This window comes from Xenopus laevis, chromosome 3S (assembly GCF_017654675.1).
Source record: "Xenopus laevis strain J_2021 chromosome 3S, Xenopus_laevis_v10.1, whole genome shotgun sequence".
Taxonomy (NCBI): domain Eukaryota; kingdom Metazoa; phylum Chordata; class Amphibia; order Anura; family Pipidae; genus Xenopus; species Xenopus laevis.
In genome coordinates this window covers 72,815,161-72,839,083 of record NC_054376.1, presented here as the reverse complement: position 1 = coordinate 72,839,083, position 23,923 = coordinate 72,815,161, and the positions used below count along the sequence as shown (strand labels likewise).

At 37.0% G+C, this 23,923-nt stretch overlaps 2 protein-coding genes across 3 annotated transcripts in view; one reads left to right on the top strand and one right to left on the bottom strand.

The window, feature by feature from the left end:
- Positions 1–7,678, top strand: part of slc26a5.S (solute carrier family 26 member 5 S homeolog) — a 51,971-nt gene extending 44,293 nt beyond the window's left edge. For both annotated transcript variants that reach the window (XM_041588492.1, XM_018255772.2), the window contains 4 exons: positions 1,395–1,505; positions 2,414–2,638; positions 2,838–2,892; positions 5,367–7,678. In XM_041588492.1, the coding sequence (XP_041444426.1) occupies positions 1,395–1,505; positions 2,414–2,638; positions 2,838–2,892; positions 5,367–5,542 (567 nt within the window). In that variant the 3' untranslated portion in view covers positions 5,543–7,678. The remainder of the gene's footprint in view (positions 1–1,394; positions 1,506–2,413; positions 2,639–2,837; positions 2,893–5,366) is intronic.
- A 2,193-nt stretch (positions 7,679–9,871) lies between these two features.
- On the bottom strand, positions 9,872–23,735 carry psmc2.S (proteasome 26S subunit, ATPase 2 S homeolog). Its single transcript, XM_018255774.2, has 12 exons — positions 23,553–23,735; positions 21,924–21,961; positions 20,742–20,823; positions 18,874–18,973; positions 17,828–17,959; positions 14,137–14,209; positions 13,882–13,977; positions 13,052–13,216; positions 12,706–12,793; positions 11,270–11,472; positions 10,239–10,335; positions 9,872–10,123 (listed from the first exon to the last, which is right to left on the bottom strand). Exons 1-12 carry the CDS (start codon positions 23,620–23,622, stop codon positions 9,966–9,968), a joined length of 1,302 nt encoding a protein of 433 aa, XP_018111263.1. The 5' UTR covers positions 23,623–23,735; the 3' UTR covers positions 9,872–9,965.
- Between the last annotated feature and the right edge of the window lie 188 nt (positions 23,736–23,923).

Sequence of the window (23,923 nt, the reverse complement as noted above, 5' to 3'; positions counted from 1 at the left end):
CAGTCATTGCTGATAGTATATGTAGATTTTATGGGACACTTTACCACATTGTAAGTATACTGTATACATTCAATAGGCATAATAACACGCACATCATATAAAAGTATGCACAGCTATGATATCTTCTGACTTAGGTTTACTCAAAGATAAAAAACCTGTAGATTTTTTCCCAACATGGCTAATCATCAGCAAGCACAGAGCCTTAAAGGGGACCTGTCACCCAGACATAAAAAGCTGTATAATAAAAGTAATTTTTAAATTAAACATGAAACTGATTTTTTTCTTTATTAAAACATACCTGTTATAAACTTGTTTAACAATCTCAGCTGTCAATCACATCTTGTTTTCCCCTCCTCGGGGGGGGGAGGCAATTACTTTCACTTTTGATTCTGCACTTCCTAGATATCACTTTCCCACTCCCTTCTCATCATCTAATTGTGACGCCAGTGTATGGGCTTTGGCATCAGGTGCCCCATTCTGGAAAGTAAACAATATTTTGGCATGATGCAAAATGTGTCCACAAAATGGCGGCTGCCTGCTTTATGTGATTGTGAATTCCAAGACTAACAGAAACTAGATTTAAATAATTTATATAGTGTAAGTGAAGATTATTTTGCTTGATTGACATCATAAAATAGGATTTGGAATTATTTCTTGGGGTGAAACATCCCCTTTAAATAAAGGCCATGCAGGCCACTGGATGCAACAACAAAAAACCTGGCCAGAATCTTTGGAGACTTTTTTTTCAGTGCCTAGATAGCACAAGAAAGATTCTGGTCTGTCCTAGCCTTAGGTGAAAGTTTCATTTGATTTGCCACACGAGACCCCGTTTTTTGCATGTTTCAGTGGAGCCCCCAGGATGGCATTTTTTTGCAGTATTAAAAATCTGATCTGGTCTGATGGTTTTTCATGCAGAAAGCCTTGACTGCAGCCTTTTGTTGTCTAGCACCCCTTCAGCCCTGGGGTGTGTCTGAAAAATGTGGACAACACCGTAAAACTATAGAAGGAAAGTGAAATAAGGAAAAACCTGGAAAAGGAGACAGGAGAAGGTTAGAAGGAAGAAGCATATATGAAGGGTTTAAAGAAAAATATACAGACATACGAGATGAAAATTGGTAAAAAGAAAGCTAAGTTTAAAAAAAATTGAAGGGCTTGGGGCTATTGTAAATTACATTTTTGGGTGAGATCCAAAAAAAGCATATGCAGCAATATATGATCCTCTGTATGTAAAAAGTCAGACATCACTTAAGTTGATAAATTGGAGCCTATACTAATATCCAGACTCTTTTGCCAATGGACACTGCACTGCATGAAATGAGAAAAAAACAGGGTTATCTATTCTTTCAAGCTGCAGACAACACATGACTTTGTCATCTTTTTTGTTCCCCATCAAGACTGGAATTGATCCAGCTGCCATATTAATTGCAAAGAGAAAAGCCCAGAAGAGACATGCCAGAGAAATGAAGAAAGCAAAGAAAAAAGAAAAAAGAGCCGTATTGAAACTTGTGAGTGATTGATTATGTGAAATAGACATGTTCTTTCTCTCTTCACTCCCCTGGTAATTAAATGTACTAAATCATCAAAATAATTTGAACAGTCTAATCTTTCAAAAGGAATGTCAACCCAAAAATATTTTTTGGCTTATAAAAGAAACCATAATTCTAACCAACTTTGCAAAATACATTCATTACAGTTTTTCTATGGTTTTAAAGTTATTTGTATATGTATTACTAAAGGAAAGCAGTGTTTGTCTCATTCTATTCTCTGCCCTGATGGCTCAGACTGTTGATACAATGTAAGACAAGGCAGCTGATTAACTGAAAATGTGGCAGGCAAAACACCCAAGCCCATTACCCTAGTCCTGATATGTTGACCACTGGGAATTTACTACTTAATTCACTGTAATTTTTGTATTTGAATTTAAACAGTTTTTATTTTTCCATTTGTATTTGTCCATCACAAATATTGTGGGAGAATACATAGTCATTATCCATTGTTACTATAAAAAGTGGTGCTGGTTTGGCTTTTACATTTGTTGGTGCTACCATTGTCTTAATAAGGCTGCCTTAATCTTCCTCGTCACTACCATTGACTTGCAGGGGTTGTAGCCTAGAAATCTGTTACTGGGGGCCTGGCCAGTCAAAGGGGAAAGGTTTGCACATTGCCACCTCTTAGTAAACGACCCGTATTTTCTTTGTTTTGTGCATAGTAATCCGTCTACATGAAATATTTTTAAGAATACTAATACTACGTTTTGCTATAGTGCACTCTTTGGGGTATATTTATCAAAGAGTGAAGCAAATAATCACTATTGGGATTGTTAAAAGAGTATTTATCAATGGGTGAAAATTAAAGTTCATCCTTTGATAAATATCTACTAATATTTTACTTTGCTTCTGTATTTGTCTTACAGACTAATGATGTGGAGATGGCTGTTAAACATGAATTAATGAATGATGACCCAATCATAGATGTGGCAGCAAATGGCAAGAATGGATTATCTGAAAGAAACTTACATGATACGCCCTCTGATGAACTGGAATATTTTATGTCTCCAGTAATCAGTGTTCATTATATCATTCTGGACTTCACACCAGTTAACTTTGTTGACTCTGTTGGAGTAAAAACACTGAAATCTGTAAGTATGTTATAGGCAACGTGTTAAACCCTGTGTATGTCACCTCCTCATCAAGGAGGAAAAATAATGTATGGAAATATAAGAAGTAGGAAGAAAGTTCCAGCATCAGTTCCAAGCCACAGTTCTGTATAGTATTCAGTCCAACATTACACATTTCTCTCTAAAACAAAAATGACGACTTTCTAATTGTATTTTGCAGATTATTAAGGATTATAAAGAAATCGGTGTTACTATCCTAGTGTCAGGCTGCAGTGGTAAGTCCTTCAAATTATTCTTATTTTTAAAGTAACAGTCCAAACTGTAACTGAGATTTATACCCCAGAACTAAGGCTCATTGCCTGTTGACTGTGTTTTGTTTTTATATACCTGAAATCTCTTTATGACCAGAGGTGGGTATGAATAAATGTTGCACCTTAAAGGGGAATGTTTGGGTAAGAGTTTGCATTTTACTGGTCTGGTAACCCATTGTGTTAGATGTTAGCTTTCATTATGGGGCTATTAAAACAATGGAATGTAATTAAAGGGGTGGTTCACATTTCAGATAACTTTAAGTATGTTATAGAATGGCTATTTCTAAACAACTTTTCAATTGATCTTCATTATTTATTTTCTTTAATTTTTTTTTAATTATTTGCCTGTTTCTTCTGACTCTTTCCGGCTTTCAAATGGGAGTCACTGACACCATCTAAAAACAAATGCTCTGTAAAGCTACAAATGTATTGTTATTGATATTGTTACTACTCATAACTTTCTATTCAAGCCCTCTCCTATTCATATTCCACTGTCTTATTCAAATCAATGAATGGTTACTTGGGTAATCTGGACCCTAGTAACCAGAGCACTGAAATTGCAGACTGGAAAGCCATTAAACAAAAAGCTAAATAACGCAAAAATAATAGAAAATGAAAACCCTTTATTAATAATATAGAAATGTATTTGCAGCAGAAGGCCCAAGTGCAAATTGTCGCAGAATATCACTCTCTACATTATACTAAAAGTTAACATAAAGGTGAACAACCCCATTAAAGGTAATCAAAGTGGAAAGAATTAAGAGACAATAACTAAGAGGACACCTTATTTGCCTGCCTGTGCTACTGTGTTGCTGTTTGAGACTTTGCATTGATTAAGTTGCTAAAGTTTAAGGGCCTGATTTTACATGTTTACATTCATTGCTTAGAGCAGTGACACACTTAGGGGCAGATTTACTAAAGAGCGAAGTGGCTTACACTAGCGACTTTTCACCAGCGTTGCCATTCACAGGGACATCGCCTATTCACTAACTGGCGCAGGCGCCAATTTGCTAGTGAACTGGACCGTCGCTAGCAGTCATTCACTCTCTATCGCCAGGCGACTTTTCGCTCTGGCAAACGGACGTGACTCCGCAAATTCACTAAAATGCGGATTTTGCTGAACGTTAGCTCTTTTGCCAGAGTTGTCTTCACCACCTCAGACCAAGTGAAGTGCTATAAAGCAGCTAGATCTTCCTCAATCTTCTGTCACTTACATCATATCCTGTGTGCAGAAAATGCATTAAAGTTCAAAAAACGCTGGCGACTTTTCCTTTTTTTAAGCGGGATTGGCTGCAAAAGTCTTAACTTACTTTTTTGGGTAAGCGATTTTCTCCATACATTTTATAATATATGGAACATTAATTTTACAGTGGGCTCATGTGTAGGGCATTATATTAACTCTCTGGTCTTTATTAAGGTTCCCTGGACATGTGTAATATAAACCGGTAACTTAAACCATTTGCAGCAACATTTATAATAAAGTCATCCATACAACTTGCCCTATGCAAATTGACCTAAGTGAAAGTTTTGCTAGGCACAAACGTTGCAGTTGTGTTTTAAGACGTTAGGGAAAAATTTGGAATGAATGTCTATTTGCTGTACAAGATACTTCTAAGAAGCCCTGCAGAAACATCAATTAGGATGAGATATTGAGTGATTCATTGCTGCCCCTGATCTTGGGACCATGGCTAAATGGCTGCTACAGTAATATTTACATATATATGTAACCTTTTTTGAGCTAAGGAGGGCCCTGAACATGTTTGACCTAAAATAGGGGCTTGAAGCCAAAAGTCCAATAACAACTGATCCAGCGGTTTTCTGGCTGAGGATCCTGTCTTTACTGTGTGCTGCAAATAGACTTAACAGTGTTGTATCCCGTTCATTATATTTATGTTGCTAGGCATGGTGTGTTAAAGATCATGATGTGACACCTGCAATTGCATTATTAATGGGAACCTTTATCTCTTCACACATTGTTATAATGGAACTATCTAGAAACATACAAAAGAATTCAAGTTGTCAACTTCTACTAGAGACAAGCAATCCCTAATATATAAGTGACATTAAGATATTAATAGCAATCATGGAAGCATGTGAAGCACTGTAAAGTATATAATTGAGGAATTAGGTTTAAACCGTCATTAACACTTGATGGAGTGCAAACACAATACAGTAATTCTTATAATATGGGGACTTAAATGAGATCCTCTGAAATATTAAATGGGTACATACAGTTGTTTTTTTATGGGATTTGACATCTTAGACCATACATACAACATTTTGATCCATATCAAACCGCCTATCGAATCAGTCAGCCAGTTGAATCAAATAAGACAGGAAATTATTTTGAGTTTATTTCTTGAACATTGATAAATCTCCTTCTCATGATTTTTTTGACATTTCCTGTAATATTTTCTGTTTTTTTTTTTTTATAACAGGACTGGTTGTTAAAGACCTGACACGATTAAATTTCTTTGATGCATCAAACAAGAGAGACATCTTGTTTCATAGTATTCACGATGCTGTGGTTCACTGTAAGCAGAAAGCTTCCTCGTTGGCTCTGACCTCATCAGAAGAACAGGTTCTCAGCTCAGATACACCGAGTCAGATCTGAGCTCCAGCTCCAGATAACTGAGCAATAACCAAAATATTGCCTCAGCCCCACGTCTTATCACATTTAAGGAAGTTGCCCTTCTTTTTCAACATAAAAAGTAGGCAACTAACCGTTAGAAATGAAGGGAGATTTTTTACTAGAGGAGGCATGCAAGCAATGCATTCTGGGAATCCAGCTCCTTTTGTAACTCAAATGGTGCAAATAGAAACCATTAACCAGGTTTGCACTACTGTTGTCTGGGTACTTAGGACTCTATTTCACCCCTTCTTTGCTACTGGTAGCAGAGGAGATAAGGGCTTTGGGGCAGGGAAAAAAAATTGTTCAGTGTTTTTCATTTATTATGTATGTGTCTTGTTAATAGTTAATCACAATGTGATTGTCACTATTCCATGGAAAACACACCAGCTCTTTCCAGCCTAGTGCACTTCTGCAATACTGTTTCACCCCATGTCATGCCAGCAGTCATGCAACTGCCACCTGGATGTTATTGTCACTGTATCCCAATGGATACTGAATTATTCCTTCGCTTCCTGTACCTATCATTACACATACAGGCCACTCAGTAAGTCCATAGCCCTAGCCAAGCTATGGGCAGGTCTCACTACAACAAAATATTCATCCATAGTTTTAGTATTAAGAAAAATCCTAGTGTGGAGTTTATACACATTTGTTTAATGTATTATTAGTATTCGAAGTGTTTATTTCCAAGGGCTGTCCCTTTTTATAGTCACTGTTAATTTAAAATTAGAAGCTGAAATACCTGTCCTATAGTTACATTTCAAAGGTCCTTAATAAAACACAATTAAATGCCCCTTGCCCACCTTTGCCTTAAAAAATGATCTCTCTCTCTCTCTCTCTATATATATATATATATAAACCATACATCTTAACTGAAAAATATTTAAGAACAAAAATGCCTTAATTTAAGCCGTTTAACTGTGACTTTTCACACCCAGTCCCCATTTTACTTTATTCTCTAGAAAATAATGACTATATTTATATATCTGTTAAATGAACGTGATTGTGTGAGAATTCACAGGTTTTTAAAGAATCATAAGCTGTGTGTAAGTGCTAATGATTGTCTGTTACACTTGCTAAAAGTTTATATTTATACATGCTTTTGGGAAGAATTCGCTATTGCTTTTAGTTGGCTCGGAAACGTTTTGCTTGACGTGAAGTTGTGTGTATTACGGGACAAGCCAACAGAATAATCATGGTACCATGTGTTTTTATTTGTACAAAGCAGAAATGGAGGACTTGGAATCTACATTTAGGTCTTTTCATTTTTGGCTTGGATATATGATATATTTCTCAAATTATTTTATACCACTCAAAAGGGGGAAAGTATAAAGACCTTTTATTTGTGCCTAGAAATGTTGCCCAGTCAACTATAGTGAATTTTTGTTTGCATAAAGTGACAGTATACACCCCTTTTTAACATGAGCTGAATGAATAGGGCTTGTACTAAATTTACTTTTTGCCCATTTAATTAAGAAGTCTGTATCGTTTCTGTTATTTCTGGCTCCAAACAAGAATATGAGGCTAGTCTCAATTGAACAATTCCTATCACTTGTGCTCGCAAAGAACGTCAAAGAAGCTGTTACAACTAATTACCAGCCACAGAGAAGCCCTTGATAATGAGCTGTTCAAAGGCTGATCCCCAAATATGCAGTCCCAGGCAGACTGTGTTGTATCATGGTTTACATGCAATAAGTGGAATCAAGTATGTACAGTATGTGTACAAAAATATATATATATATTCTATTTAGCCTTTCAGCTGCAGTGCTATGATTCAGTTTAAGAAACCTTTTTAATGCTTCAGACAAATCTAAATGTGCCTATTATTGTACTTTAACTGTTAACTGTCCTTAAGTGTCATTGCAGTTTTAGTTGGGAGACAAAGTATCATTGCCAAGAGCATCTCAGACAGAGTGTGTCCAGCGTCACTGCTTCAGTTGTATTAGAAAGGCACAAATAGTCACAATTTCTTCCATGTAAACAAATAAGAAGCCAATGGGCAGTGTCTGAAATATGTGTCATTTCCTGACATTAAAGGAGAAGGAAAGGTTAAAACTAAGTAAGCCTTATCAGAAAGGTCCATCTAAATATACCAGTAAACCCCTAAGTAGTGCTGCTCTGAGTCCCCTGTCAAAAGAAATACTGCATTTCTTTCCTTCTATTGTGTACACATGGGCTTCTGTATCAGACTTCCTGCCTTCAGCTTAAACCTCATTGCCCTGGGCAAGAGCATGCTCAGTTTGCTCCTCCCCCCCCCCTTGTCTGCTGTAATCTGAGCCCAGAGCAGGGAGAAACTCAGGCAGGAAGTGATGTCACACCAAGCTAATACTGCAGCTCCTATCCTAAACAAACAGAGTTTCTAGAGATTTTTACTCAGGTATGGTAAAACATTCTACAGAATAAATATAGCATTCTAGCTGCAATAGTGCAAGCTAGAATGCTATATTTATTCTGTAGAATGTTTTACCATACCTGAGTAAAAATCTCTAGAAACTCTGTTTGTCTATTGGCAATAAAATGCCTCCGTAGCTTTCCTTCTCCTTTAATCCAGTATCTTATTCATTCAGTAATGGCTCTGGTACGGAGTAAGTTACAGTAGCAGCTGTGGCATTAGGGGAGGTAACCATGACTTAGACTAGAATGACTAAGTCAATTGCAGAAACTAATGGTGGCCTGGAACAAGTGGGTTCCATTTTTAAAGGGATTCTGTCATGATTTTTATTGTTTTTATTTCTAAATTACACTGCAAATAATTCACTCTATCATATAAAATTTCATTCCTGAACCAACAAATGTATTTTTTTAGTTGTAATATTGGTGTGTAGGCAGCCATTTTGCCTGGTCATGTGCTTTCAGAAAGAGCCAGCACTTTAGGATTAAACTGCTTTCTGGAAGGCTGTTGTTTCTCCAACTCAATGTAACGGAATGTGTCACAGTGGCACCTGGATTTTAAATTGAGTGCTGTTCTTTGATCTACCAGGCAGCTGTTATCTGGTTACCTTCCCATTGTTCTGTTGTTAGACTGCTGGTGGGGAAAGGGGGGGGGGTCATATCACTCCAACTTGCAGTACTGCAGTAAAGACTGAAGTTTATCAGAGCACAAGTCACATGACTGGGGGCAGCTGGGAAACTGACACTATGTCAAAATTAAATATAAAATAATCTGTTTATTTTATTGAGAAATGAATTTGCATGCAGAATTCTGCTGGAGCAGCACTATTAACTGATGCATTTTGAAAAAAAATATTTTTTCACATGACCGCATCCCTTTAAGAACTTGGCTGAATTTCAGCGTGTTCCTGCTCAATGGAACTTCCTGTCCTATATGTGTCACCAACAATCATGTAGTGGGCCCGGGTTTACAAATAGTGGACATAGGAGGATAGTATCTTATCCTTAGGTTCTGTAAATATTTGTGGCCTATCCTTAAGATTAATTGTATTCAGTGTGGAGAGATGGAGGGGGGTCTGTCAACATACTGTGCCCATAAAATGCATTTTTAGCCAAATGAGGAACCATCTTTGAATTATTAATATAGGAAACTAGAGTTTTCAATACAGCAAGATGTCGATTTTATCACAGTGTTAACTGGTTTAACGTAAGTGCAATATTTCTATATCAGGTATGTTTAGTAACAACATTTAAACAACTCTCTTTGCAAGAATGGAAGCACATTATATATCCAGCTGGAAACCATTTGGCTGCCTCTGAAAATAGAAACAGAAGTCAAGCTTACAGTTCAGTCAAGTGAATATGTATTGGTTTAAGGAGGTTTCTTGTAATCTCTACATGCCAATGAGACAAGAACATCTGTACTTATGGGACCCTTTCCTATTAAATGTGCAAATACATACATGGTACAATCATGAATAGGGTTCAGCGTGTGTAATGGTGCTGAGCTGCTCCACATGGAGATTTTCCGCCAATAAAACTAATTCTTCTCTATCATTCATGAAAGGTCTTACTAAGACTTTGTCAGAGCAAATTATTCATCTCCGAATCATTTTAAATTTAAAAAAAAAAAAAAAGTGCTAAAACCTGACATTTATTTTGATAAATGTTCTGTTTACTTATTATTTAAAGAAATAGTGTAATTGATTTGCGAATAGTATATTTTTATAGATGTATATTTTTATGTTCTTTATTGAAAGTCAATTTGTCTTGCTATGGGAGATGTTACTATTTGTTATCACAAAATATGAAGGTAGGGTTTCTTGAATCAAATAAAATCATTCATTGCAAACCAGTCTGCCTGTGTCAATCATTTAAAGTTGAAAACCAAGTTGACAGAGAAATGAATGCAAAGTAAAATGTAGTTAGTGCTGTTTATTTAGAATCCCATACAATATTGTTCTACATAACGGTGCCAAAAACAGGAGCATTTGCTGCATGTGAAATGTTACAATTAGTTGTAGGTCATGTATCTTGGGGTAGCGCTGAATTTTGCATACGACTTTATGACCTTGTTTACAGCTTCTAAGAAATCTTTCTCTGTTGCAACTTTGCGGCGAGCTCGGATAGCGAACATCCCAGCCTCCGTGCACACGCTACGAATTTCTGCTCCTGTGTAGAAAAGGCCAAACAACAACATGTAAACAGACGTGTACTACCCGAGCAGAGTGCAAGAAATGGTTATGCCTACTTTAATCACAAGTATAAGAAACACGGCAAGTCATACCTGTACTGTTAGGACACAGCCGAGCCAGAAGTTCAAATCTTATGTCTCTCTCAACACTCATAGAACGAGCATGAATCTTAAATATGTGGGTACGGCCCTGGATTACAAAACAAAAAAGTTATTCCTGTATAAAGCAAGAACAAAAAAATTGCATCCCCAAATTGACAACTCCTCCCCCAAGGTTTTCAGCCAATAAGTGATAGAGGAACTTTGGCAAAATCTCTCATACCTCATCAGCCATGATATATATACTGAAATAGTTCTCTCACTATTCAAGTACCTTCACTGGGCCACATTCTATCATTCATTTTTATTAAATGTAGCCAACATTTTTTTTTGCATAATGAAAGAAAAACTAATGCTAAGCCAATTTCCAATACATACACTAAGGGGCAGATTTATCAAAGGTCGAATTTCAAAGTTATGAGAATTTTTTAAATCTAATAAATTCAAAGTTACTCACAACTCGAATGGGAGTTTATTTACTCGAACGTCTCATATTCAATTGAATACGGACGACCCGAAAATTCACGAAGGCAATAAATTTCAAACTGACCTATGCTATTGCTAGCCAACTGTGTTCACATAATAAAATTTCGGCAAAAGCAAGGCTTTAATTATGCAATTATCTCTCTTTAAACCGTCTTAACTGGAATTTTCGGATGGTTTATATGGCTGAAAATAATATTGATATTTGAGGAGCAGTGGAAAGTCAATAGGAGGATGCAGATGGCTACAAGTTGGCATATGTTTCCAGACTGTTCCCTAGGTTATTTAAATCCTTTACCTCAAGTGGCTTCCTTTGTAATCTGTACTGCCTGATACTAGAGCCCTCTTTCTTTAGCTTGGGCTCCTTTAGTTTGAAATCATAAAACAGTTTGACCCATGAATGAGCACCACTAAAACAAGTTTATAAATACATTTTCCAACTGTTAACTCAACAAGAGAACTAGTGAATGTTAAAATGCACATTGGCCTATAAAATATTAATAAATAAAAAGTGCTTATGTTGATAGTCGTTTTTTTTTTACCTCCAGATCTGGCAAACTAAATTCAATTTTTCTGTCCAGTCTTCCAGGCCTCATAAGAGCAGGATCCAAAGTGTCGGGTCTGTTAGTGGCCATTAATACTTTAATGTTTCCTCTGGGATCAAAGCCATCCAACTGGTTGATTAGTTCTAGCATAGTGCGCTGAACTTCATTATCACCCCCAGCTCCATCATCAAATCGAGCCCCTTTAAAAGTAAACATTTTCCGCTGAATATTAAAATAGTGCAATTCGTGGACCTTGTATGCCACCTCCGCACCTCAGGAATGTCTTGGATATGAACCCTGTTCTAATCCACCACTTTCTAATGTGTTGACAAATGACTGGCAGCACCAGAAGTACTATTAAGAAATGTTTCTTCTAGTGACATTTAAGATTTAAAAGGAGAGAAAATGAAATGGTTCAGAATGTACATAATTTCTCTGAAAGGCAATGTCACTTGCCAGATAAAACTAATCAACTCAAAGGGAGTAGAAATGTGTCTGTAGTACTGGATTCTGGCTCAGGCTCAATCCTTGAAATGGCTTTTGCTTTAACTCTTTTAAAGAGGAACTATTGCAAATATGAAAATGTACTATAAGCTTCATCATACTGAAATAAGAAACTTTATCACCACAATCAATTAAAAATTCTGCATTGTTTCTGAAATAATCAAGTTTATCTTCACTCTCCGCATCTGTTTCTCTTCATTCTCTCTTCATGCAGCAGTTGGGTGTCAGATATTCATTAACAGTTAGATCCAAAGTATCTTATAGGGGGTGGGGGGCTTCCTTTCCTAACAAATGTATTAGAGCTCACTCAAATAACTGATTCCAGTACAAACACTATCTAACAAAATAACTGCCTTTTGCGCAAATTCTGCATGTAGATGTCTTGTGATTTTAATAGAGTGAGCTCTAATACATCTTCTAGGAAAAAGAAGCCCCCCTGTAAGATATGTTGTATCTCTCTGTCAATGACTATCTGACAACAGATGCTGAGAGAGGAATAGTGAAAATAAACTTGATTAGTTTAGAAACGGTACAGAATTTTTAATTGATTATATTTAGGTTTCTTATTTCAGTATGATGAAGCTTATATTACATTTTCATGATAGTTCCCCTTTAAATTTAGGCAAGATTAAAGGATCATCCTATTTTTTTTTTTAACTCATGATCACAAGGCTACTATTGAAAGTAAAAAGTCTGCTGGGGAGCCGACAAACAATTGGCTGCACTTATAGGATGTGCATACACCCAGACCATGTTGTATTGAATTAGACAAAGAAACGCCAAAACCACTGAGCTCTTTGGGGGCATCAGCCCTGCCAGTGAATACTGAGACTTGCGTCTCTCCTGATGTATGACAGTGCTTGGCTGCAGACATAGGTACAACGTTCAAAGGAAGGTACTAAAGCAAGAAGGATTCTGTTTAAACATACCACCAATGGCGTCAATTTCATCAAAGAATATAAGACATGCTTTTTTTGTTCTGGCCATCTCGAACAGTTCACGCACCATACGGGCCCCCTACAGGGATAAAAAAAAAATTTTTTTCTTTGATTCACCTCTTTACAATCAATAGGTAGTTATTCTGTTATCTCTTTGATTAAATCATTTACTATTCAACAGTTTTGTGGTTTTTACTGGAAAGGGATGGGGGGGGGGGAGACTGCAAAATTTCAAATAAAAGGAGGGTTTTTAAATAAACGCTGCCACATGAATATATGCAGTATGAAATGAAGGCAAGGTGTGCCAATAAAAAGAAATGTTATTTTCAGCATTTACCTCTCCCACATATTTTTGCACAAGCTCGGATCCAATGACACGGATAAAGCAGGCATCTGTTCTGTTGGCTACAGCACGTGCACACAGGGTTTTGCCAGTTCCAGGAGGTCCAAACAGCAGTACTCCTTTGGGAGGCTCAATACCAAGGTTAACAAACCTCTCCGGCTAAAAGAAGTAACAAACCAAAAGTCGTACATATATGTTTTACTTTTTTTTTTTTACATAGAAACACGATCCTCCAATTCATTTTTGGAAGATTAACATAATTCTACTGAACCAACAGTCAATATAAACATACGAATTTGTAAACCTTAATGTGATAGGAACTCTCCAGTGAAGCCAAGTGCTAAGCTTGTCACCTGGTACATAAACCTGCACCACCCTGGGGTACTGTCTTCTAGGATTCTGTTATCCATGTTTCCATTCACTTTCCAAGTATATCCTGCACTAGTGATGTGCGGGCCGGCCCGATACCCATGGGTTTACCCACGGGTCGGGTGGGTTCGATGCTGACCTCGCACTCCCATTTGCAGGTGGCAGTCTGGGTTGAGCTCTTCTTCCTGCTCTCCCCGCCCGCCACCTTACACTGCCGGCTTCCACTTTTAAATACGAGAGCTTGCTCGCCCCACCCCTTTTGTGATGTAATCGGCAGGGCGGGTCAATATATCCTGCACCACTCTATCCACTTCCATTCATTACCGAAGTATATCCTGCACCACTCTAGGCAGGAGCATCTGCAGTATGGTAAATTCGACCCAAATCTGCATGACCCGTTAGCAATATATGTACTACTGCACAGTGTTCCACAAACCGGACAGCTAAGCACTTACATGAAGCAGTGGTGTTTCCACAACCTCCCGCAATTTTTCTATTTGTTCCTTGCAGCCTCCAACATCGCTATATGTCACATCAGGTTTCTCCTCTACCTATGGAGATTAAAAAAAAAAGAATCACATTTACCCATCAAGTGGTTATTGGTCTGCCATACTGATAAATATACTGAAAAATTTTTAAACATTCATTTAGTGGTTTTGCATCAAAACCACAGAAACCAGTGAGTTGTATATACTGCTGCTAGACATTACCTGCATCATTGTTACTGTGGGATCAATCTTTGGAGGAAGAGGGATATGAATCTGGTATTTGTTCCTGTCAACACTGTATGAATCAGAGAGATATAGTAGGATTAAGTCAAATGCAGTTATGTGCCAAAAGAAACAGAATATAGCGCCAGACTAAACAGTGAACCTAAATGTGACAAACTGATTCGTGTCAGGGGACAATTGAAGACCATTTTTTCCAAGTGCTTTGCCTCTTGCTTATGAACATGTTTGAGTTTAACATAAGCATTACAGGCAGCACACATAGGCACAGAAGATGTATACCTCTTTCATATCAAGTCTGTTCATTAAAATATACCTTTCTAGTAGTATGTGCAATTGGATAATACCATATATAAAAACTGCCATTTTATGTACTAAAGGCTACCCTCTGGCTCACATGAGGCACCATGCTCACACACAAACCACGGTAATGCTAGATTACATATTGCATTTCTTCCAGCAAGGTTATATCTGAGAAAGCACACAGAACAACACAAAATGATGGTTCAAGGTAAAAGGACAATATTTACTAATATGTTTATGTTGGTTAAGTAAAATCCTATGTCAGGTCACGTCTTATAATATCTGTTGGTTAAAGGGGACCCGCCACCCAAAAAAATTATTCAAAATCCTATTTTATCACATTGGTCAAGCAAAATGAACTTTAATTACACTTTTTGAATCTTGTTTCCTTCAGTCTGGGAATTCATAATTATAACAAGCAGGCAGGAGTCATTTTGTGGACACTGTTATTAAGACAAGCCTTGCATCATCTCAGAATCTTTTTTGTGCACCAGAATGGGGGACCTGATGTCCATCCCCATGCCCTGGCTACACAATTAAACGGTAAAGAGAACGAGGAAATGTGTGGAGAGAAGTGACAACTATGAAGTGCTGAATGGAAAGTAAGGCATAGAGGAGGGCAGACAATATTTGATGACAGCTGAGATGATTAAATGATCTTACAACAGCTATGAATGCTTTAATAAAAAATAGAAATTGGATTTCATGTTTAATTTGAAAAGGACTTTTATTATGCAGCTTTTGTGTCTGGGTGACAGGCCCACTATTTGCTCTGACGTTTTCTCTTAAGGAAATCAACATATGTATTCAAATCCAACAATAATATTGTTTACACACACGTCTTCCTTAATTTTCACAGTGTAACTGATATGCAATTGTATTCAGTGTCGGACTGGGACACCAGTGGCCCACCCAAAAACCTTAGACCAGGGGCCCACTCTCAGTACTGTTATTATTATTCTCCTCACTCAACCTCTATTCTCCTAGTCTCTATTCTTTACATACTAGAATATATTAATATATTATTCCTTCTATTTAGCCTCTTTGTTCTCAAAGAAATAGGGAGTGACCATAAAATAGGCCAAATGTTTAGCAGCATGAGGCCCCCGGACACCTGGGCCCACCGGGAGTTTTCACGGTATCCCGGTGGGCCAGTCCGACACGGATTGTATTCAGTTTAGGGCTTTGACAACATCACTGTTAGATTCCTGAATCACCCCAATGAGGAACCTTGTGTTGGGGTGACTGGCCTGCTAAAAGAGCCAGTCACCCCAGTTGCTTTTTAAAGCAACAGTCCAATGCACAAATAAAACTTAATAAATAATAGATAGATAAGTTGTGCAAAATAAAATTGTTTTCAATATAGTGAACAGATGTCCAAGAAAGCACCAAGAACACTAATTCATCTCTAAGCTCTTAGCTAGTCAGCGACTTGAAGGGGGGGGTGCACATGTGAATTAACTCTTCAGTTAGACTGCTTTTGATCCTTAGCATGCAGGTCAGATTCAAAAGCAACTGAACAGTTACATGTCATGTGACCCCTTTAAGTCACGGATTGGTAAACAAGGAGAGAGTTGGGTTCTGGCTATTATATTAGCCAAAAATGTCATCTCTAAAGGCTGGAGTGAACAGATGTTCAACTACTGTAACTATATTGAAAACAATTTTAATTTTGCAAAGCCTATTTACCCAGTTTCATTTTTTATACTGAACAGTTTCTTTAACAGACTGTAACAGGTAACCTTGCAGCAAATTGACTGTACTTTGCAACAGTTTTACAACATTCTCAGTACCTGATGATGCTACTACCACCATACTTAACTTTAGGCTTGGAACAACCACATAACATTCTCTGCATAACACTGGTCTGTATGGGAGGGTGGCACCAAAAAATAAATTAATCAGGTCAAAGTTCTCATGAGGGAAAAGGTTTTGAGGTCAGATAAACCCAGATAGAAATTTTGAGCTAAAAGTTCATAGACCCAAGAAACACCCTATATGGCCTAATTAAAGAAGTAAAGAAGTTAATAGGAAAGAAGAGAAAGGCATCTAAAAACTACAAGTCTGCGGGGTCAGAAGCTGCATTTATTGAATATAAACATTATAAGAAAAGTTGTAAAACAGCAATAGATAGGAAATGAGGAGCGCATTGATGTAGAGGCTAAGACTAACCACAAATTTTTTTAAAGTATATTAAGAGCAAAAAGATGCGGGTTGCCTGTGGTGGGCAAAATATTTGAAGGCTTGTTAAGGGATCACATTCAAAATGTTGTCCTATTGAATGGCATTATGAGCAGTAATCAGCATGGCTTTAAGAAGGATAGGTCATGTCAGACAAATTTGATGCAGATGACACAAAACGATGCAGTCCAATTAATTCCATCCAGTATGTGTCGTCCTTGCAACATGATCTTGACAAACTGGCAATCTGGGCAGCTAAGTGGCAGATGTGATTCAATGTTGATAAATGTAAAGTCAGGGGTGATATGATAACTATGTATAAATATATAAGGGGATCATATAATAATCCCTCTAATGTTTTATTTACCAGTAGGTCCTTCCAGCTGACATGATGTCACCCATTCCGATTAGAAGAAAGGTGGTTCCACCTAAATATTCGGAAGGGGTTTTTACAGTGAGAGCTGTGAAGATGTGGAATTCTCTCCCTGATCAGTCTTACAGGCTGATACATTAGATTGATTTAAGAAGGGTTGGATGGATTTTTATCAAGTGAGGGAATACAGGATTGGTGAGGCTTCAAATGAGGTTTTCTGCCTTCCTCTGGATCAAATAACAGTTAGGCAGGTTATATATAGACTTAAAAGGTTAATTTGATGGACGTGTGTCTTTTTTCAACCTAACTTACTATGTTACTATGCGTGTGCCACAAATTGAATACTGGGCACATATCAAAAATTACATACAACTTGTGAAGAATTTAAACTTGTCTCAATCTGTACAAAATGCAGTTTGAAAATAGTTAGCATTTGTGTATATAAACTTTAGGACTCAACTGTCCCTACTGCTTTCTATTGCTTGGACTGGGTGTTAAAACAGAAGGAAGAATTGATAGTACAAAGCAGGGAAATACTGCAACAGACCCAATTTCACTCTACTATAAAGCTTAATCTGTCAGCAGGGTAATTATCCCACAGACGAGGTCAAAATCTGTGGTACAATTTGAAAATTAAGATGCACAAATATCATCTGCTGAATTTAAAGAACCTGGAGCAAATATACCTGAAAGAACAGGCCAAATCTTTAATGCACAAGAACTATTACCATATGAATTAATTCTCCTGCTGTACTTGTATGGTTTCACGTTAAACACACACTACATTTAGTGACATTACATTAGTTTGTTCCTTACCCAACTCTCATTCCCTCTTCAATATCAGTAGGAGCAACTTGATCACTGAGGTCTACCACAAACTTAGCGAATTGTTTTACATTAATAATGTATTTTGGGTCCTCTGAGTCTGCGTTGATTATTTTGGTACATCTAGAAAAGGACACATCAATTTGCAAGCGTTAAACATGGTATTTCAGACACCTGCTGCAAATCTGGGTTAAAGGCAACATGTATGATTATTGGGGGAAAACAACACATCTTTCACCCTGCAATCAGCATTTACTATTTAGCAGGAAGGTAAAAAACACATGCCACTTTCAGGCTGTTACACGACTGAAATGTTTTACTAGCAGCAATTCGCATATACATCAAGGAGAAAGTATGTTTGGACATTTTGTCCGCAAAAACCTGAATACACAGCCAACTGTCATGTATTTATAATTTTATTTATAAAGAATGAAATGAATACGAACTGCTGTACAATTATGCAGAATAGAAAAGTGCACACAGGGAGGCCTAGAATTATAATAAGATACAGTATATAGTAAAAAAATATAACTAGTGATTTAAATTTTTATTACTGTTCTATTGCACAAAAACTCACTAATTCAAATTATATTTCCAAAAAGTCGACTGTTTGGTATTTATTAAGAACAAAAAAAACGCAAATGTAAAACATGCGAGTTCATGTAAAAGGCAATTGGAGTTGTCCTACGCAATATTCAAGCTATTTTTTAATTTGAGATTTTCGAGTTATTTTAAGCTTGTAAACTAACAAAATTTGAGGTTTTCAAGTTGTTTTCATGACTGTATTGAATCAAGGTTTTAATATTTAGATTTTTTAATAAATAGACATTCAAGTTTTTTTATATTTTGAGTTTATTACAAGTAGAAAAAAACTCTAAAACAACATAAATCACATTTTTGATAAATAAGCCCATAAATGTAATGTGCTAAATAAGACACAGTAGAAAGGAGGTCCCTGTATTATAGAGTTTACAATCTAATTTGGTGAAAACCATACAGCCTCAAATCAAATTATTCTGCATTCTTAATACGAGTACCTTGCTACTTGAAGTGGTTGTTCACTCTGCAGTGTCTGTTTATCTGCAGCCAAATCCCAAAGTGCTGGAGGAGCAAGTCCTGTATCAGACTCCTTAATTCCTGAAAATAAGATAATCACTATGCAGTTAAACAAGTACAACTAATATCCAAATACACAGGTGGAAGGCAGAGTTGCCAGGTCTAATTTTAAAAACCAGGCAAAGTCAGCTACAAAACCAGTCCAGAACTAGCCAAGAGGCACTTCAAAAGTAGCTCAAAAATAGCACAATATGTGCAGTGAAAAAAAGTCTAAAAAAATAAATGAATAAATGTGAATATACGCCCTTTTCAAATTTTCACTCAGAAATTTTTCCAAAAAGCAAAATGGATCAGATTCACCCGTCACCAGGGACGCAATTACAGTGGGGGGCCCAGGAGGTATAGGGGCCCCGTAAGGCCTAATTCATATACAATTTCAATATATATTGGTAAAACGGGTCAACCTGTAGACATTATGGTGGCCAACAGATTTTTGCCCCAAAATTGTCTGAAATTGAGGAAAGTCACTGGAAAATGCGGGAATGCTTAAGAGGGAAGGGCGACTGGGGTACAGAGCCCAAAATACTCAAGACTTCTACACAAGTCAGTCCCATTGCATGCCGAGTATTGTAGTCTAACATTAAACTTGGCAAATAGTTAAACAAAAACTACATTACCCAACATGCAATGTGAGATGCAGGCTTGGCACATTAGGGCAAGAAACCAGCCCAAATCTGTACCTTGGCTGAAAACCAACCAACCTGGTGGAAGGTTAAATAAACCTCATGTTTCATTAAACTTGTGTTTAGTGACAAGCAGAATTTTTCGCCAGGTTTTGCTGTAAAAAAAAAATGGCCCATAGACTCCAATGGGTGAAGAAAATTGTTGCTCGTCAAGAAAAAATTGTTGCCCATAGACTTCAATGCATTAGATAAATTTTTGGTGAAGCAAAACGGGTCAGATTCGCCCATTGCTACTTGTGTTAAACATACTTTTAGCCAATTCTTTTAATCATGTCAAATCCATGTTTTTTGTTATTTCTTAAAGAGGTGGTTCACCTTTAAGTTAACTTTTAGTATGTTATAGAATGCCTAATTCTAAGCACCCTTTAAATTGGTCTTCAATTTTCCTTTTTTATCGTTTTTGAATTATTCACCTTTTTATTGTAAATCTTTTCATCTTTCAAATGGGGGTCCCTGACACATTTATTGTTATTGCTACTTTTTTTTTTTACTCATCTTTCTATTCAGCCCCTCTCCTGTTCATATTCCAATCTCTTATTCAACCCAATGCTTGGTTGTTAGGGTAATTAGGACCCTAGCAACAAGATGGCTAAAACTGCAAACTGAATAAAAAGCTAAATAACTCAAAAACCACAAATAATAAAAAATGAAAACCAATTGCAAATTGTCTCAGAATATCACTCTCTAAGGCATACTAAAAGTGAACAACCCCTTTAAGCTAAACAGGGCAAACAGGCAACCCACATCTTTTTCCATGTTTGGTTCTTGCCAGCTATAAAATAATAAAATAAAATTACCAGTACACGGCCCCTAGTAATCTACCTTGAAGATCCGACCATGGAGTAGCGTAAATTTCCTAAACCCTACTAATCGAACTATAACATTCTTTAAACATTCAATTTAGACTTTTCATTGCACTAAAATTAGGGAATACAATAGAACATTAATACAAAGGTTTAAAATATTAACGCACGGAATGATGTATTCAAATGAATAGAAATCAACATTTCACATGCAGATTCTTTAAAATAAGGATGTGGCTTATAATACCTGCAATGAGACAAAACACAATTTTTTTGAAACTATGTAAATGAATAAAAACTTACCGGTAAGTTCATTGATTTTCTTAAGCAGTTGTTGTATGTCATCCTCTACCTGCTTGATCTGCCTTGAATAAGTGCTTTGTCCCTGTAAGGACAGTTTTCATATTTAGGCCTTAGCAAACAGATACAAACCGTCAAAAGCCACAAGACTAAGTCATCCCCGCAAATGGATTTCCTGCAGATCACTTTTTTTTTTTGCTCAACACAAACAATTTTCAGCAGTACATTTGTCCATGTCTCACCTAACTGACTTACTTAAGATACCTAGCATATAACCTGCCCACTTGTATTAAAAATGATTGCTTGCGTGAAATACCTTTGCAACAATGAAGGTCACTACGGGAAAAAAAACATCATGGTGCAGCATTGCCATAGATAAATCACACTGTGTACTATGACCTTTAAGTGGAGAGAATGAATCTCTACAAACCATATGTGAAGAAAAGGGTGCGACTATGCCTGTCAATAATAAGTAAATACAATAAGAATATAATCACAAATAAATAGAAAAAATTAATGTACTTCTGTGAGAATAAAAGTATGAACAATTCGCTAATAAATAAATAAATAAATAAATATGTTTTGCTTTGTTGTTGTTTGATATATTTTAGTTTTATTTTGCTGGTTTTTTTCTTGGATTGTATTCTTCATCAGGAACTTAACATTCTCTGAAAAGCATAGCTTTTAGATTGCGTGTTTGAGTAAAGCAAAAAAGAATAATGTAATGTAGGCTCTATAACACATCTCAAAGCTTTTTTTTTTTTTTTTCTTTTTTGCAGGATAATATTTGGGACAAATCCTAGGTGCCTTCCGAAACCACAGGCCACTGGGAAATTAGCAAGGTTGGAACTCACATTGAGCTATTATGCCTGGCTCATAGTTGAACAATGCACAGAGTTGAGTGCTCTGACCATGCTGACAAGTTCGTCCACTCCTATCTCAGCAAATCTATTCTGCATAAACCACATACATTGGGGTATATTTTTCAGAGAGTCAAATTGGAGCTCACCACAGCCCTCCACAGGTAAATACTGCCACTCTCTCTTAGAGGCATAGTTATCAAATGGTAAACGCTCACTTTCACCAACTGATAAATATGCCCCTAAAAATCACTTAGAAATTAATAGACAACAGGAATTTCACTCATGTGAGTGTTAAAAATACAAAACAATTTGTTTAACTTACATAGGTTTTCAGCAATGCAATATCTCCTTCATCGAGAGCTGAAATGAAAAAAACAAAAGAACATATGTTGATTAATATCAATGTCCTGCATTTGAAGATCTTAATTCCTTTGCAATTGCACTCACTTTTTTGATGTAAACTAACAATACAACAGAATCTATGTATGTTTATTACTGTAGTATGCATGTGAAGTTCTACTGAGGATGTAAAGACAGAATTTACATGCTGCTTTCTATTGCTGAATGGAAACAGTTTTACATTGGTAAATATAATTGCATGCTCAGTGGGCTCTGAGCAGCTGTTGAGATGCTAAGCTTAGGGGTCGTCACAAATTATTAAGCAGAAAATGAGGTTTGCCTGTAATATAAGCTGATGCTACAAGGCTGATTATTCAATTCTGATGCTAATTGCACTGATTTCTGAGCTGACATGTAGTAATTAACTATATTAAGTACTAATCAGTGTAATTACATTTGTATTTGTACATTGGTATGAATAAACCATATAATGCGCATCAGTCCCTAAATTTTGATATCGGACAGCAGCACAGAGCTTGTGTTATGAATCAGTAGAAAAGAAGATGAAGAGTTACCGGGGCATCTTTAGAGGCACAGATCTTTCCTGCTAATTGGCTATACTTGCCTTGGGCTGGTACAGAAACCCAAAACATAATGTACAACATTTCTAGCCTACTTCTTTCGTTTGCTTTTAGCTCTCCTTTAAGCTCCATTAGCATAGCTAGTCTGTTCCAAAGTGGAGTGCTGCTACCAGTGTTACCTGTTCGGTGTCGGGTGTCTCTTGGTGTCTGGCCCCAAAAACTGCCAAGGGCCCAAAACCAATGTCCACGAATAAAACACCAATGGCACATCCAATGCTTGTGAGACCAGTTGTGGGTTTATTAATTCAGCTCATAAATGGCAAAGTTTCAGGCCACTACATGAACCTTTGTCAAGCCTTGGATGTGCCATTGGTGTTTTATTCGTTAACATTCTGTCTGTTGATAATGTCTTGAAGGTACCTGCCAGTGTTGCCCTTTTCAACAGAAACTAAAGAAATAACTACACAGATCTGCTCCATAGCCTGACATGCAGAGGAATGAAGATTCTATGTAAAGGTGAGGTTAATCAACACTACAGTTCATTTACCAATAGGAGACAAACCCAAGTGCAGTAACCAATCAGCAAGCTGTGTGGAAGGGCCAACTACAAAAAGAGTAAATAAAGTAGATCTCTCATTGCACTGGCTCATATATTCCCAGTGTTCGTAAATGACCAGCACAGTATATTAAACTGTTGTGAAATAAGAGACATTACAGATGAAACCCTAAACAAATGACATGGCAGTTCTCCCTGATGAACAATACAACAGCAAATTGTCGTGTAAATGTAAGTAAATGGGCTGAATATCCATCATGTACGTCCTTATCTCTGACTGTAGCTGTTGACTGCAGAAGAGCAGGAAGGACCTATAATAATAATAATAATAATAATAATAAAAGCTCTGACACAACCCACAATGGATGTCTAAACTGCATCTCTATATCTTATGAGGAAACATATCGGCTATATTACGTGATGCTTGTACATTAAGGCCCGCAAGTCTATGATTTCTTATTACACTTTCACTAACATCGGATAGGTTTGTCCTCATTTTCTTCTTCTTTGGTCTTCCGCTGGTCCGCTCCCAGATAGTCGGGCATGGTGTCTATCCACAAAGCACAAGAACTGTCACACAAAAACAATGCCGAAGCTGCCGGTAATTACACAGCAAGAACCCAGTACTTCCGGCGACAACAGGAACCGGAGTTACGTCATTAATGATGCGCGAGTGTCCCCGGAACTGATTTTAGTTCCAGACCTGGGAGTAGTAGTTGTAAACAATATGAAGTCGCCTGAACGTGGTGTACCGGCCATTTTCTTGGTTACTGAATGCTTTCCTCAATTTTAAATAACCATTTTCTTCCACTATACCCCACTGCATTGGCATGGCTTATATTTCAC